Source organism: Hippoglossus stenolepis, chromosome 1 (assembly GCF_022539355.2).
Source record: "Hippoglossus stenolepis isolate QCI-W04-F060 chromosome 1, HSTE1.2, whole genome shotgun sequence".
NCBI classification, from domain to species: domain Eukaryota; kingdom Metazoa; phylum Chordata; class Actinopteri; order Pleuronectiformes; family Pleuronectidae; genus Hippoglossus; species Hippoglossus stenolepis.
The window spans coordinates 31,125,725-31,142,454 of record NC_061483.1 but is presented as its reverse complement, the minus strand read 5'-3'; the positions used below and the strand labels follow the sequence as shown (position 1 = coordinate 31,142,454).

At 40.0% G+C, this 16,730-nt stretch overlaps 1 protein-coding gene across 1 annotated transcript; it reads left to right on the top strand.

Annotated features, from left to right (window-relative positions):
* Positions 1-840: 840 nt before the first annotated feature.
* On the top strand, positions 841-16,603 carry zgc:158785 (uncharacterized protein LOC791214 homolog). The gene is made up of 5 exons (XM_035160966.2): positions 841-975; positions 9,059-9,267; positions 11,083-11,287; positions 13,210-13,416; positions 14,432-16,603. Exons 2-5 carry the CDS (start codon positions 9,083-9,085, stop codon positions 14,588-14,590), a joined length of 756 nt encoding a protein of 251 aa, XP_035016857.1. The 5' UTR covers positions 841-975; positions 9,059-9,082; the 3' UTR covers positions 14,591-16,603.
* The last annotated feature ends 127 nt before the right edge of the window (positions 16,604-16,730 follow it).

Genomic DNA, 16,730 nt, shown 5'->3' with positions numbered 1-16,730 from the left:
AAAGACGGACAAAGACATTATTTTGTGTTTTCTGTCATACTCAATGCACGCACACTTGCTTTTACAATTAGGTAACAAAAAAAGTGTGATGTGAACAACTATACTCCTTCTACTATTACCAATAATAATTATAAAATGTATGGCAAGCTTTTAAAGAATGTTACATAAAGTGTTTAATAAGGTGAACAAAGACGAACAGGAATTAATTCAGTAAAAAATAGAAAGGGGGACATTTAATTTTCTATTACTCTATTATTCTTATGTAATTTGAGAAACTAGAGACTATGGTCAATCCTTTTACTTCAGTTTGGTAGATCAGATCAGACCAAGAAGTGTAAAGTACAAAAAAATATATATATATATTTTATGTAGACTAACTAATAAAAATATGTAAAAATTTAATTTAATTTAATATATATATGTATATAGGCTCCTTGGCATGTTACAAACAAGCACAAAGAAATGAAAATGAACTCTAATCAAATGTTAGTTGATTGTTTCTTAGCAAGACTATTGATTAATGTATAAATCAAATAATGTGGAACTTGACTCTCCACAGACATCCAGTATTCCTGTCAAAAACACAGCAACAACACCACAGTCTCATGTTGGTTCCCATCATGGAGGCAACTCCAGTCTACTTTATCATAGGAGCTGGGAGGCCAGCGAGAGGCTCTCTCTGCTGCCTGCCCGGTAGCCCCCTAACAGGATTAAGGGGGATATGGTGAGGTGCTACTCCTGCATGGTGTAACTCACTCTGATGTGATTTCCATTTGTCTGGCCTGGCCCTTACTTTCCCCTCCATCTAATCCCTCACTATTCTCACTGCCACCCATTAGCCACGCTAATCTGCTACTAGGCTTTAGAAGGAGAAGCTTCTTCACAGCGACGCTGATAAACACAGGGGCAAAGGGATGTTTTGCACTGTGTGGGAGCACACACCTTCACACAGGACTTGTGGATCTCAAGCAGTTGGTAAGACTACAATTAGAAATTCACTTCTATACTTTGTGCATGGTGTTGTGATGAAGCCTGTTTGCTTTGCTCTACTGTTTGACTGGCTCTGGCTCGGCTCAATGTCGTGTTTCATGTGTCACTGCCTGTACTTATGAGTCTGTGATGAACAGAGCATGTGTGTCATTTCAAATAAGTTGATGTATAAGTTCATCTGAACCAATTATGTGCAAGAGGCCTCTGTTTTTAATGTAGAAAAGAGTGGATTCTTGTTGAAGCCAGCTGAGAACATGCTCAATATGTGGATAAGTGGGTGTTACCTCACTACTCAGTGCTCTACATTAGACACACGTGTACATTTACAGTCAATGTCTACATTGTAAATTCATAATTCTTTGACAGACGTTTTTGTCTCAATGTAGGTCTACATGTCTTGTTTCTTTGAAAATACAGGAAAAACAAGATATGCAAGTATTTTCCATAAATACAATTTTACTAAAATGGGTTGAACATTTCACACTGCACTGATTATTTCACTTCTATTGTAAAAAAATATATATATATCATTCTACAGCTGTATTACTTGATAGTTGTTTTTTGGCTGCTTCTGGTCTCCACTGACTGACTCTGCATGTTTACCAGAGAGTCACTGACTGTCTGTCAGCTGTTTGCTGCTTTGCAGGTAGTGGACAGTGGCTGTATACAACCCTGTCCCCTAAAGGATATTTATACACAGCTAAATTGCAAGAGCCCATATAAAAGACTAATTATGACTAGACTTAAATTTCTATTCATATACAGTTCATTGTTGATATGTTGTCTATTTGCATAGAAATTAGTCACAAGTACATACTTATTGACACATTAAGTGAACACACTGACATTAACATTACAGCAGAATGTTGACAGACAACATATTTATTTTCTGCCAATTTTGCAGTACAGTATTCAACTCCAGAATCATTCCAGTGTTTTATGGATCTGTGTAGACTCTCACAGCTCTTGGTTAAGGTCCAGGGGTCTCATTTATAACCAATGCGTACCCACAAAACAAGGCCTGAAACTTGCATACGGCACTTCTCACGCAAACGTTGGGATTTCTAAATACAAACTCGATGGGAGAATGTGCGCACTTGGGTCACTAACTCTGACCCATGCTTACAAACATTTTGGAGATTGGAAAAGGACGCTGCAGAAGTGAGGTTGTGAACTGAAGCCAGATTATTGATCCACTTCATCATTAACTTTATAATCAGCTGCGTTATTTGTGCTCGTGACATAACTGTTCCATAAGAGCCTTCAATTGAAAATGATATAAAACAACTTACAGCAAATAATGTTCAGGTTCCATTAAACAGCGGAGTTGCAGAGCTGAGTCTTTAATAGTTTTTAATATCTTCTAACACTGTGCGTGTATCATCAAGTACGAGTGTGTGTAAAATTGTAAAATTAAAATCTTAAAACTTATTCACATCCTAACCTCCACTTTGGGATATTATTTGGAAATAGAAGTTTGAATAGTTTGTCTATATTTTTGTGAGTGATCTCTGTGCGCTCTGTGCGCCTGATGGCACAGTCACATTCACTGCAGCTGGAACATTCAGAGGGGTCCCCCAACAAGCCTCGTTTTCTATTGGACAACTGACTGATGCTAAGTGATTGTTATGGAGGTTTTCTGGAAGCTGGTGAAAGGAGAACTCAGGCAGCAGCTGATTTCTTATGCAGAATATTTTAATGTAGACTTGATGCATCAAGGAGACCAAGAGGTGAAACAATATACAAACACTAACAGAGTAACATGAGCAATTGTCACCCCCATGTCTGAAGATGTCTCCCACAGCATCCCAGTATATCTCCCTCTCCTTGGATCAACCATTCTAACAGCACATCCATGAATGGCTAGAATTGCTGTCACTCTCTATGTTACATGCAGGTGTTCACATCCTATTTGGTAGTTAAGCCTAAAGTATGCATAACTAAATCACGTTGTCAATCAATCAATCAATCAAATTTTATTTGTATAGCCCATATTCACAAATCACAGTTTGTCTCATAGGGCTTTAACATGGTGTGACATCCTCTGCCCTTAACTCTCAACAAGAGTGAGGAAAAACTACAAAAAAACCCTTTTAACAGGGTAAAAAGAAGGTAGAAACCTCAGAGAGCCACATGTGAGGGATCCCTCTCCCAGGACGGACAGAAGTGCAATAGATGTCACGTGTAAAGGAGAACATCAAGATAAAGGTTTTAGCAGCATTGATAAGGGTAAACATTTTGAAGCATAACTGAAGGTCAATGAATTGATGGATTATTGTCAGTAATGGTCGAGTATCTGAGGAGAAATATTATATATCAAGCAGTCTTGTTGTAATCATAGTCCATGGTCAGCAGCCACCACGATCATGATCCACCATCAAGATGCCACTATAGTCCACAGTCATTGTCCACTGCCGCCATTAGGATCCATCATCAGCTGCCACCTCGGTCGTGGTCCACCACCATTATCAGATGCCAACACGATAAAGGATCCGCGGATCCTTTATCGTGTTGGATCTGCGGACGATAAGGCAAAGGGACTCCGGGGAAGAAGTCAAGTCAGTAACATGTATTGATGAGATATTGTGTCCTTCCGTCCACCACTGATAAAATACGCAAAAGAGTTAAAGTTGGTGTCTCTCTCTCTGGTGCATCTGAGTTAGATATGAAAGTCCATGAGCGTAGACACTACAATGTACTGTTGGTTGGCCCTTTATCTATAACCTGACCTTGGGCACTAATGGAGAGAAGAGAGTATCTGTGGAATTAGACAGGCACTATTCTCCTGTACAGATATAATGTAATATACATAATATATAGTGGCATATACAGTAATGTGTGAGGATGGTAAAAAATTCCTCAACAGTTATGAAGTTAACATTGTACAGCCGAGTGATGGAATTACAGTGTAACTGTAACGTTAACTGATGTATTTCTTTTAAATAAAAACCTAGGTATAGGCAATAAAATCGAGAGAGAGTAAAAACTGGGTGTATTAAAATACAAGGAGTGAGAGTAGGAAAGTTCAATTGCATCCTGTGCTTCTCTAATATCTTCAACAAAGCCACGATGATGATGGAATTTATCATCAATCAGTAAATCAATCTATTTGTAATATTACTTTAGATGGTGGACTACACAATTGAATTAGACTCATGCTGCTCTCAGTTGTAACTAATGAGCTTCTGGTTAGTTTGTCCTCTGACAGTCATGTACACGTAATGGGTGGTGGGAAGACTGCTGCTGTGCTAACACTTTAGTAATATACTGTAAATACAATAGTGGAACCACAGTAAAACTGGTACCACAGCGGGCTACATACCGATTACTCAGTAGCGTCAATTAGCTCAGAGGGAAGGGAGGAGGAGAGGGGGCCTGCCGTGAACGTACCAACAGTGCCAATGAAAGACCCAGAGAGGAGAACAATGCGGTACAAACATTTCAGCCTCTCTTATACCTGCGTCAATGCCGGAAGTCAAATGGACTGGAAACGGGATGTGCCATCAGCATCAAGGGAGAGCTCAGAAGACAACTACATCTATATATAGTGTCCCTGTACTTGTGATTGGCTGATAAAGCCGACTGATCAACAGCGCAAAGCGCTGACGCCCCGACAATGGATCAGTCAAGACTGAAACAACCAAAGCTAGCTCCAGGGCTTAAAAAGAGCAGAAACTGCATTAGACACAGGTTCAGGAAAGTTGGCAGCCTCACACATAGCTTCCTCCACGGGTCTTGGGAGATGGTGAACATTGGAATGCTGGCCAGCAGTAGACCAAGTCGTCCGTCGTACTTCCACTTCGTTGTTGTCAGGGTGACTGGTGGGTGGAACTGTCAAAGGGGCAGATGGTTGCCCGGTCGGTACAGTAGTGGGGACCCTCATTGGACCTGGCACAGTGGGGACCAAGTCGGATTGCGAAAGCAGTACCCCAGGAGTAGTTTGTGTCACTGCAGATGGTCTGGCTGTCATCAAAGTAGGCGTCATCTGAGGACTTTCGGGCCTCAGGAGCATCAGGTCACCAACAAATGACAACTCATGACAAGAGCGGCATGTCCACAGAATGTGGGTTACTAGTAGAGGCAAAACCAGGAAGGTCAGCCCCAACCACAACCTTAAACAGGGTACGATGGACCTGCCTGGCCTTGGTATGGTCATCTAATGGTGTAATACTGAGCCACCCTCTTTAGGTGCTTTAATGACTTGATACACTAAAGGGCTCCACAGATCTTGGATTTTATGACGCTGATATGACTCTAAGTCATATTGTGTGTATGTGTGTATGTATGTATGTGTGTGTTTATGTGTTTTTGTGTTGTTGTTCTCCCTCCCTGCCAGGGGGTGGTGCTGTTCCCCTGATCTGTGTTTTTCGTGTGTATGAGTTTTTAGCTCCAGCTAGTGATTGGAGGATAGGCTGATGGAGCTGACTTTAAAAAGTCACCTGCCGATGCAGGTCTTGGCCTTCGTCTTTTTTCTGGCTCCCAGCACGACCGTGCCTTCGTTTGTTGAAACCCGTCTGATCTATCTTGTTGTGTGATCGATATTTTGTTAAGAGTGTTCTGTGTTCATTATCTTTTGGATGATATATTCTAGGCAGTCCTGATAATTGTAGGGAAGAGAAGCCTCTTTGTTATTGGTGACTCTTTTTCTCCTGTTGTTTTGTTTAGTAGGCAGGTAAGAACACTGTATTTAGTTTTTTCGTTTCTTTTGGACATAGGTTAGATGGTTTGGTGTTATAGACCGTTGTGTTTGTTATTTCGGCGGTGCTCTTCCTGACGTTTCCCAGTCAGCTCGCTCTAATTGGCTGTTGCTGATTTATGCTCAGTATTCTGTCAGAGCTGACTATCCTATAGTGTGTTACAGCCCTAAAAATGGTGATAAAGAATCACATGAGTGATGTGATGTTGTTTCCTCTGTAAGAACTTAAGAACTGTAATAAGGAAAAGACCGCGGTTTCCCATACGTACGTGGGAGCATCGATCTTAGACTCAAGATCTAGACCACTATGTAGATCATGGTTTAATGCTATAATAGCTTAATATGTGATTATGTGATGAATTTGAATCCTTTCATAACTTTATGGTATTAGCAAATCCTCATTATGTTATTAATGAATGATCTTTTTAACCACATCACAGATTTTAATTTAACAGACCAGAATAAGAAGTCAGGTTTCACCCATTTTGTAAATTTAGTTTAAACACAGTATCATACCTTCATTATTATCTTAATGTAAATTGTTGACTCTGAAATATCAGTTGAAAAACTAAAGATTTCTGGCCTATGCACTTTTATGATGCTAACAATGACTATAAGTGAGTGAAGCATCCATAATTCATCTTTGTTAACCTCATGCCACCTAGGGACATTTTTGGCTTTTACAATTTTTACTTTTTTTTTATTATTGAAAACCTAAATTAAAATGAAATATCTATAATACACTGTAAAAGCTTATTCCCTCACATGCATTTTGCATGAAATACTTTAATCTGACACAGAACATACATTAATAATGCATACAAATCTTTGAAATATAAGTCTGTGATAATGAAAGAATATTTGATATTTATGATCAGGACTGAAATAAAATACATGTACATATTTATACATGTAGTGTTTTCATTGCAGTTTTAGGAGGTGGGCATTTTGGTCCTCAAGGAGGGTTTTTCAATGTGACACCACACAAGAAATAATTTAACAGAAAAGTCAGTATTGTTGCTGATCCACTTTGTATAAAGGCCTTGTGTAGCATTGTGCAGGGCCATGTTTTTTTAATGTTTATGTTATTCCCACTTGTAAGACGTGGTTCTACACTTGCCTGTCATAATCTATCAACTACGATGTTCTTCAGTTGATGCATGCAGAGCACCGGTTGCTGTCCTGCATGATGACACATTTCAATGTTGCCTTATTTTGCTACTTACTGCATTTACTGTAGGATCTATAATAATCTCAATCACTTTGTGCACAAATTCTCATTTGTGTGCATTTGCAGCATCATGACAGCACATAGTTTAGTGCTGATACAAGCTGTCAGATAAAGGAGCTAGCAGCTCCACTACACCTCTCCAAACGATGGACAGTAGCCAGCCGCCCCTGAACATGACACATCTCATTAGAGCTGCTCAGTATCCTGTGGGCCGAGGCTTGGATCTGTTACTGCAGTCTGACATTGTAGCTGCGGTTGATTACAAACAAGGTCAAGGACGACACGGGTTAAAAGATTCTCTCTAAAGGAGGCCAGTTGAGATGGAGCTGGTTTCTGCAGTATATGTGTTGTTGTAGATTAATTCTCATTGATGTGTCCTGTTATCATTAGAAGCAGGGGGATGTTTTATTAACATGTTTTTTTCTTTTGACTTTTTCAGACAACAAACTGTTTATGTTGTACTTGGCATAGAGTGAATTAAAACAGAAATATAGTCTTATAATGAACATAACCAACATAATTGTAACATACAGGGTGTCCAAAGTCAGGATATAATGTCAACACAGTTATTACTATTATACAATCAGCCAATCATGTGGCAGCACTGTATAATCCTGTTGGTCAAGGGTACTGGTCATATCAATCAGTGGAATGAATAAAAGTTTGATCTCAGTGAATTTGACTGTGACATGGTTGATTACGTTTAGATCAATATTCTGGCTATTGGTCTCATTCAGAATAAGACATTGTGATTACATGAGGTGCTAATAGAATATATTCTATTCATAATCCATTCATAATGTTTACATGTTAGTTAAGCATAGTCTGATTATGACTAACATCATTATGTCCACTATGCCATTACGTCTAACATTATTCTGTCAGTTTAAAAACCCCAACCTGAAATTTGTACGATGATACCGTATACCAGTTTAGGGGTTTTCTTTCTAATAATGCAAAAGCTAATTTTTCCATCTTGTTAACACTGAGGGCATGCTTTGTCAAGCAGTTTGTAATTGCACTATGTCGTAAAATGCTGTGAAAACTCCAACAGGTCATTATATTATGATTAAGATGTATGTATGAATGTATATATTTGATTATTGCTTATTCTGATTCTGATCTTATTCTTGTTAAAATAATCAGAAACTGCTGTTTACATGGCAGGGTTTTATTCAGATTCTTAGCTTAATCTGGTTAATAATATTGGTGTCCATGTAAAAAGTCATTGTTGGTTTGATTTTTTTCTAAAACAGATCTGGGTTTTTACTCCATCCAGTGATCAGTTCTGTGTTGGTGAGAGAGGTCAGAGGAAAAAGATCGGACTGGTCAGCCTGGTCTGATGAGTCTGGATTTCTGCTGAGGCTGCAGATGGTAGAGTCACAATCTGGAGTCAACAGCATGAATCCATAGAGACAACCTGCCCTGTGTCAACAGTCCAACCTGTTGGTGGTGGTGTGATGATGTAGGGAGTGATTTCTCGACTTTGACACCAATCATCAGGATTTTTCTATGATCCTGATTTAAATGTCACAGCTTTTGTTACTGACCATGTTCATCCCTTTAAAGGCACAGTCTACCATCTTCTAATGGACACATCCAGCAGGTTAAGGCTCCATGTCACAAGGTCAAAGTCTCAAACTGGTTTCAGTCTCACTTCATGACAGTGAGTTCAGTGAACTTCAGTGACTTCAACAGTCACCAGATGTGAACCCAGTAGAACCTTTGGGATGTGGTAGAACAGGAGATTTGGAGCATGAATTTGATACAGTCATGTCAACATGGAGCAGAATGTCAGATATGTCCAATATCCTATGGATGTTGATCCATGTTACGATGAAGTGAGGCTGTTTGAGAGCAAAGAGGGGAACTACCCAGTATTAGTATGGTGCAATAGCATTTTCTGTGTATCTCAGCTGAACATAACTGAAAACATGTTTATAATAGCACCATAAAATATGAACACTTTTACATTTCTTTAAATGAAATATGTTGACTTGATAATAAACAGCCATAACAAATGACGATGATAAAAGAAAACAACTGAAAAATATTGAATTGTAACATGGTTGTACCTCTCCCTCCCTCCCTCCCTCCCTCCCTCCCTCCCTCCCTCTCTCTCTCTCTGTGTATGCTTACAGATGTGATGCTCCTCACATGAGTGGATGGCCCCTTGTAGACCAGACATGACAGCAGAGGAACCCGTTGGCCTATGGGTGTTGAGCCCAGTGGGGGAGGTCAAGTTACTGCCTGAACATAGGCTGAAGGAGGAAGACCACAACTGTGATCCAGAAGTAACGTGCTATCACACAGAGACACCCAGTGAGGTGTGTGCAGCACTCACTGACAGGTAACTCTATCACCTCTGTATTACTGTTTAATGAGAGGATTTACTGCATCTCTACACAAAATACTACTGGGAAAGTATTCAATCAATCAATCAATCAAATTTTATTTGTATAACCCATATTCACGTATTCGTATTCCATCTTAAAGCGTCAAAAGACAAAACTGGAACTGGAATTCAAGTCCAACTTTATGGCAAACCTAAGCGATGGATAAGAGAGGATCAGAGCTTGTATATATTCCAGATTTTAAAACTTCAGTTATGGTTAATGGAGTGATGCTTGCGAGCTAGTGCAGGCAGCCAAATCGAGCTGCGTTGTTTCAATCATGTGACATACATCATGTGACTTACCTCACTCTCCACAATCATCTATAATACACACCCACCCTAAAGTGGTCAATTTAAGCTGAGAGATGTCCCATCAGTCCCTTTGCTTGCCCTGCTGCTGCATCAGTATTGCTGCCAGTTGCTTCAGCCCCTCCACCACCCCAGCCTCCACCTGTAGACTCAGACGGGGGTTATAAGTATTTGCTCATCACTCCCATCATATCTATGCAATCATATCTGGGGGAGTGATGAAGTCGGAGTCTAGACACCAAACACTAACATGTTCTACTGTTGCAATAAACATTTGTAAACGTGAGTTGTCTGACTGAACTTTCTGTAATCGTAGTTTAAAATCGTTAAATTCAAACCTGCAGAAAAAAGCACCTGTAAACTAATCTGATAGTTATGCGGTACTTAAGGTAAATACAGAAAGTGGTAGATTTTTATTATATTAGGTGTGTGTGCGTGCGTGTGTGTGCGTGCGTGCGTGTGTGTGTGTGTGTGTGTGTTTGGTGTGTGTGTGTATGTGTGTGAGTGGATTAAAAAAAGAATGAGAGTTTTCAGCCACAAAACATTGACACTGCAATTGAAATCAATTAGAATAACCCCACTGTTTAAAAATCTCTTTTACGACTTGCAAAATTCTTTCTGGTTAATAAATGTATGATATATAAATTAAATTTATACTTTATACTTTACTTTATACAGCACTGTTGTGCTGTATGAAGTAAAGGCCAGGTCACCCTTAGTTAATAGCCGAGATCTGGGAAAACCCAGCAGGGTCCATTCACAGATCTGAATGGAACTCCTGACACACAGGGTGTTAATATGATCCCAGTGTAGTTTGGATGAAGACTGTTTATTGCTGTATGTTTTTATATATGGGAGTTATGTGTTCATATCACTTGGTGCCTGTTAACAATCCGAGCGGCAGCTTTCTGTACTAGTTGGAGTTAGAGAAGGGAGCTCTGACTGATAAAGTCAGTATAAAGTGCATAAGGATAATCAAGATAAGATCCTTTTTTAAATCAGTTGGAGCCAGGGATGATCTGATAGTTTTTGAGTTGAAAGAAGCATAAGCAGACAATATTTGTCACTTGTGATTCAAAACATAACTGCATTAAAAGTTTTATTGTGGATTTCTTGGGGGTTTTGGTCAAAGACAGAAGTTTTGGTTGGTAAGGTTTGTATGACATGATTATGAACTAAGACTTGCCATCATTGAATTTTAGAAAATGTTTGGACATCCAGAGGCAGGCCAACAAGTTATCAATGCTGGTGGGTTTGTTAATTTGAAATGGAAAATATAGCTGCATGTCATCTGCATAAGAGTGATAACAGTCAATGACATGACAGTGTCTAAGAAGCTTTCTCACACTGTTGAACTACTAACACCACAAAAGTAAGGTCAATGTTTACAACAGAAATCCTCAGAAACCCACATACAGGTGTAGACTGCCATCCTCTGACCTGTTTTCTCTTGTGTACCAGTGTGTGTGCTGAGGAGCTGTTCTGCAGGATCTGCCATGAAGACAGGACTTCAGGGGAGCTGCTGTCCCCCTGCGAGTGCTCTGGTAGCCTGGCCATGGTGCACCGGGCCTGCCTGGAACAATGGCTCACCACATCCAACAGCAGCCACTGTGAACTCTGCCACCACCAGTTTGCACTCGAGCACCTGCCGAAACCTCTCACTGAGGTAGGCCCAGTGCAACACAGAGCATTGTCAGTGGTAGTTGTACATGGTAACTAATCAGCACACTGCTCCTCAGCATTAATTCCTTCAAGGGTTTCACTTTTTTCACCACATTTTTCTACCTCTACACAAATAAAAAATAAATATCTGTACAATTGAAAAGTATAATTTGTTACTGGAGTGAGTCTAAGGGTTGCTGAACATGTATGGAGATCGAGAAATAACATCTAAAACACAGAAATAATGTTGATTTTATACACATCCAAAGGTTAATTTTGGTTCCCAGCTTTCGATTCAGGGCACAGACTAATATTCATATTTTTACCAAATTCTGCAAAAGCTAAAAAGGACAGTGAAGTAGCACATTTTTAAATAGTTTCTTCAAAGTGAAACCAAGCTCTATTATTACAAATGTAATAAACAAATGTTATAAGTCAGCTGTTTTTTCTCAACGAGACAGCAGACGTCATGGTCAGTAGGAGGAGCTTCTTGGGGGAGTAGCTGCCTTCACGTTGGAGGACCTGCTGCTGTTAGCTGGACCTCTTGTGCTGCTAAAGCCACTTAGCCTGAGAGCCAGATTAGATGGTGTTTCCTACCCTCACTGCTCTGCAGAGAACAGACCTCCTTCCTGCTTTTCCTGTTGCATGTGTGGTCAGAGCTAGTAATCTGCTTATTAAGCTCTGCCGGGTTAAGCTACATCAGTGACCAGCATAAATCTGCTGTCAGGCAGTGCTGGACACATGCTTAAACATGCACAGTAACAAGGGTAACTAGTGTTACCTGCTAATGTAAAGTTGATTGAGTGCTAGAGCTGGATGATAATTTGGCATTACCCATAGCTATCATTAAAAACACTCAGATACAATTCTCAATAATTTTATTCAAGCAACACTGGGCCGTTTGTATTCTACAGTTGAAATATGTTTTCAGAACTGATTCAATATAATTCAACTTAAGTAACCTCTTGTCCTTAAAACCTAGTATGTGATTCGGGCTAATCACTTTCATTTAGGAAAATATGTACCTTTGCACAGTGCATTCGTTTTAAATAAAATCTTAAGCTAAATACAACATGGTCTAATTTCAAGAATGATTTCTAATTTAAATTTGGAGATGACACACAATATAAATAAATTAATATATACATATTTTACTGTGAGAGGATTGAGATTCAATATCATTCCTAACTGCCCAGTGGCAGTGGATTTTACTGGCAAATGTAGAAATTACCCAAGTACATTTACTTTACCCCAGTACTCTACTCAGTATTGAATTACATGTTCTTCAGTTGAATATCAATAATAAGATAATAAAATGTTCTGCCAAACGGTACTTTCAACCCAATCATACTATAATGAACAAATCAATTATTTTCTGATTTTGTAGTCAACCCAACACTTTATAGCCCGGCTTCAGCAGCTGCACCATGTCATTAGTAATTTAGTAATTATAATTTAAGACTTTGCATAGATGCCTTTTACTAGTTATATTATTATTTTGGGTATTAATATAATATGTCAAATATCAGAGCGCTTGAATAAATATATAAACTGTGATCCTATTGTTTATTGACCCTTTGTGCATTAGTATAATGACATTATGATACCATTTTAGTAGAGAAGTTTGAGCATTTCTTCAAAGATACTTTAGGGTTCTAATACGTTTGGCTTCAACCCTTTTACTAGCACTGAAACATTACCCATAATCCTACCTCTTCCTGCATGCAACCGTTCACAAGATACAAGTATTTAGCACCACCTTTTGGTCAAACGCTGTAATTTCCATCAAAGGTATTCTATTTACACACGACTGTGTACAGTACATGTTAGAGAGGACCCCCAAACTGCCCACCACCGAGGTCGTGGGTTTAACTTGTCTCTTGTGATGTACTGTTAACCAACATAAACCCTTCTCCTTCGCTGCAGTGGTTGTGTGCTCCATCTATGCAGCAGCAGAGGAGGACATTGTGTGGTGATGCAGTATGTTTCCTGTTCATCACGCCACTGGCCAGCCTGTCAGGATGGCTGTGTGTTCAGGGAGCCATGGACCTATATTACACTAATGGCATGGAGGCCTTGGGGCTGCTGGTCCTCACCCTGGCTCTGTTTACCATATATGTCTTCTGGACCACGGTAAGTTCAGGGTCTACGGTGCTTGTTCACAGTATAGTTGGTGATCACTCTTTGTGGATTCCATAACAATGAGCAGCCCCTTTCACACTATTCATCATTTGATTTGGTAAATATGTGTTGGGACCTGCTATTGATAAACAATAGACGGCCCTACATGTGTACATAAAGCTTTGGCTACATGTCTCCTTTGTCCTAAAGACAAAAGGAGAGCATCCAGAACTCAGTCTCCCATAGTCCACCAGGTTTTCATACCTGAGTGGTCTATCCCATCTTGCAGCCACCACTGGTCAGTCTGGCTCCCTGGCTGGGATGTCACCATGGCACATAAAAAGGCAGCTCAACCTCTGCTCTCTCTCTCTTCTGACTTCTCCAGGAAGGAGAGGAGGAATAACCACTCTCTTTAACCGGGCACCCCACCTCACACACACATCTTGTCCAAACTCAACACACACACATGAGCTCAGCCAAATAGTCTAACCATCCCATAATGGCCTTTTGTTTTTGTAGTCACAGCTGCCATTTTGACCCACACACACACACTATCTCACACACCCATTTAAACACACACACACACACACACCTGCATATAGTGAGAACATTTTTATTTAGCTTTTGTGTTTTTACTTTATAATTCTTATGGTAAAAGTTTTGCTTGAACACACATGCTGTCTGTTTATCAATGTTGCACAACTGTGAATTTTGCTCTACACTGCCAAGAACTATAAATCCTTTAACCTTTGTTAACCTGATATAGTGATTTTGATTATAGTTTTTATCCTAATTATTAAGTCTAAATTGAAAGTTACCATTTTTCATGAGACTGAATCAGTGAATTTGCTATCTTGGTGCCTCATGGTTACTTGAAAATCAATTAAAGTTATTATTTAATATCAATGTTTATATTTTAATATTTATAATCCCCAGGCAGCCAAATGTATTGTGAATGTATGGATGTCCAAAGGCCCATCATATGGAAGGGAACTGTACTGATTCATGATGGTTATTTGTTTCTCAGGTATCTGTGCGCTACCACATGCATCTGTTCAAGACATGGAAGAAAACTGACCAGAGAGTGCACCTACAGATTCCCTTGTCCGGCCACATTACACACAACCAACAGACCCTGTCCATAAACAGCCTCGGCAAAACCACCAACAAAGAGACTATGGTGTAGCTACACTGTACAATACTGAACACACCTCAATTGAAGGTGGGGTGAGTAACATCCCCATACTCAACAGCAGGCTTGAAGCCACTCAGACTCCTCCAAGAGGTTAAACCAGCCTTTGCAACCTTTTCCCTACAAACATCACAGTGGAAACCCAGACCCAGGAACAACTGCATCACTGTGACAACTGTGGGGATGCTCCTTCATTTCTCACACATCATCGTTTCCTGAAGAACAGTGATATGACTGGACAAATGTCGCTACATGGAATCAACACAAGATCACCAACAGATCTGTTGTTCTGTTCTTATACTCTCACCAAGCACTTTTTGAGGAACATCACAGTAATACTGCTTTCAAAACTCAGTTTTTCATTGCATTGATTCCACTAGATGCTGGAAATATTCCTCTGAGCTCCTTCTCCTTGTTGACATGTCACTCATCATTTGTGTCTTTACTCTTCACATTCATGCTGCCAATCTGCTCTTCTACCATAACCCAAGGATTATACTGGATTCACATCTGCTGACTGTGGATGTCACTGAACTGACATGTTCAGGAAACAACTTTGAGACTTTTACTTTGTGACATGGATCATTAACCTGCTGGAAGTGTCCATTAGAAGATGGTAAACTGTGCCTACAAAGAGATGAGCATGTTCGGAAACAATACTCAGATAAACTGTGACACTTAAATCATGATTGATTTGTATTAAAACCCAAAGTGTGTCAAAAAAACATTCATTACATCACACCACCACCAACAGGTTGGACTGTTGACACAGGGCAGGTTGTCTCTATGGATTCATGCTGTTGACTCCAGGTGGTGACTCTACCATCTGCAGCCTCAGCAGAAATCCAGACTCATCAGACCAGGCTACGTTGTTTAGTCTTCAACTGTCCAGTGTTGGTGAGTCTGTGTCACTGCAGCCTCACTCTTCTGTTGTTGGCTGACAGGAGAGGAGCCTGATGTGGTCTCTGCTGCTGTAGAACCATCCACCTCCAGGTTGGATGTGTAGTTGCCTCAAAGGAGGATATATATTCTTTGCCGTCTGTTTGTCGGTTTCTTAGCAACACTTTGCAAAAACTACTGTTCATGAAAAGTTGTGAAGGGATGGGGCATGCACTTTGTTTAAAATGGTGAGATAAGGCCTTAGGGGAGGTATGTGCTCTCGGAGTGCCAGTTCATTTTGAGATGCTTCTGTGCTCACCCCAGGTGTTAAGAGTGGATATGTGCAGTAGCTTTTTTGTCAGCTCCAACCAGTCTGACCTTTCTCCTCTGATCCCTCTCATTAACAACGACCTGCTGCTCACTGGACCGTTTTATTTAGTCTCCATTCTAAGTAAAAACTCTGATATCAGGAGATCAACAGATACAGAAAAACTCAAACCAACAATCATGACAGTCACATATCATTCTGATATTGTTTAATTGCTGCCACATGACTGGGTGACTGCATTATAGCACAACTAAGCAGGTATACAAGTGTTCCTAATAAAGTGCTTGATAAAATGCAGTTTTTGACTTGTATGAGATGAATTAAAGTCAGCAATGCTATAATTAAGGTACACCATCCACCTGAATATTCATTAGCTATTTAACTTGACTCATTCCTGCAGTTAATTGAGGGTCGACTCATCATTCAGCTGGTGTTAAGGGTTCCACTTGTATGCACCGTCTTTGCAGATGGTTGGGTTTTATTTGTTCAAGTTATATCTGCCCTGAGATTGCTGCCTAATCCCCAAGTTAAGCATGTTAGCAGGCTAACATGTGTTACCTTCACTAAAGACTGATGGGACTATCATCACTCAGGTGTATGCTGGTGAACTGACTGACTCTGGCACAGTGGGTCATGTAATTCCTCTTAAATAGTTACTTGTGGGAATTACAGAAGGACTCCAGTTGGTGAGAGCAAAAGAAACTCTGCACCACTTTGGATTAGATCTTTTGTCGTGAGCATGGACATAAAGAAAACCTGTTATTTTACCGTTGGCTAATAAACTGCTTTTCCAACACTTACAGGGTTGCCAAGACTGCCTTCAGTAACTTTTGCAGTGAACTGCATCCAGTAATGTGATGTGTCACGGCACTTTTCCCATCAGCCTGTTTTAAATCTCACATTCCAATACGTCATCTTGTCAAAGCA

Excerpts from the sequence above, each read along its gene's own strand:
- zgc:158785 (XM_035160966.2), top strand. The coding sequence starts at position 9,083 with ATGGCCCCTTGTAGACCAGACATGACAGCAGAGGAACCCGTTGGCCTA. Across the intron at positions 9,268-11,082 it reads TGTGCAGCACTCACTGACAG|TGTGTGTGCTGAGGAGCTGT; the intron begins GTAACTCTATCA and ends CTTGTGTACCAG. Across the intron at positions 11,288-13,209 it reads TGCCGAAACCTCTCACTGAG|TGGTTGTGTGCTCCATCTAT; the intron begins GTAGGCCCAGTG and ends CCTTCGCTGCAG.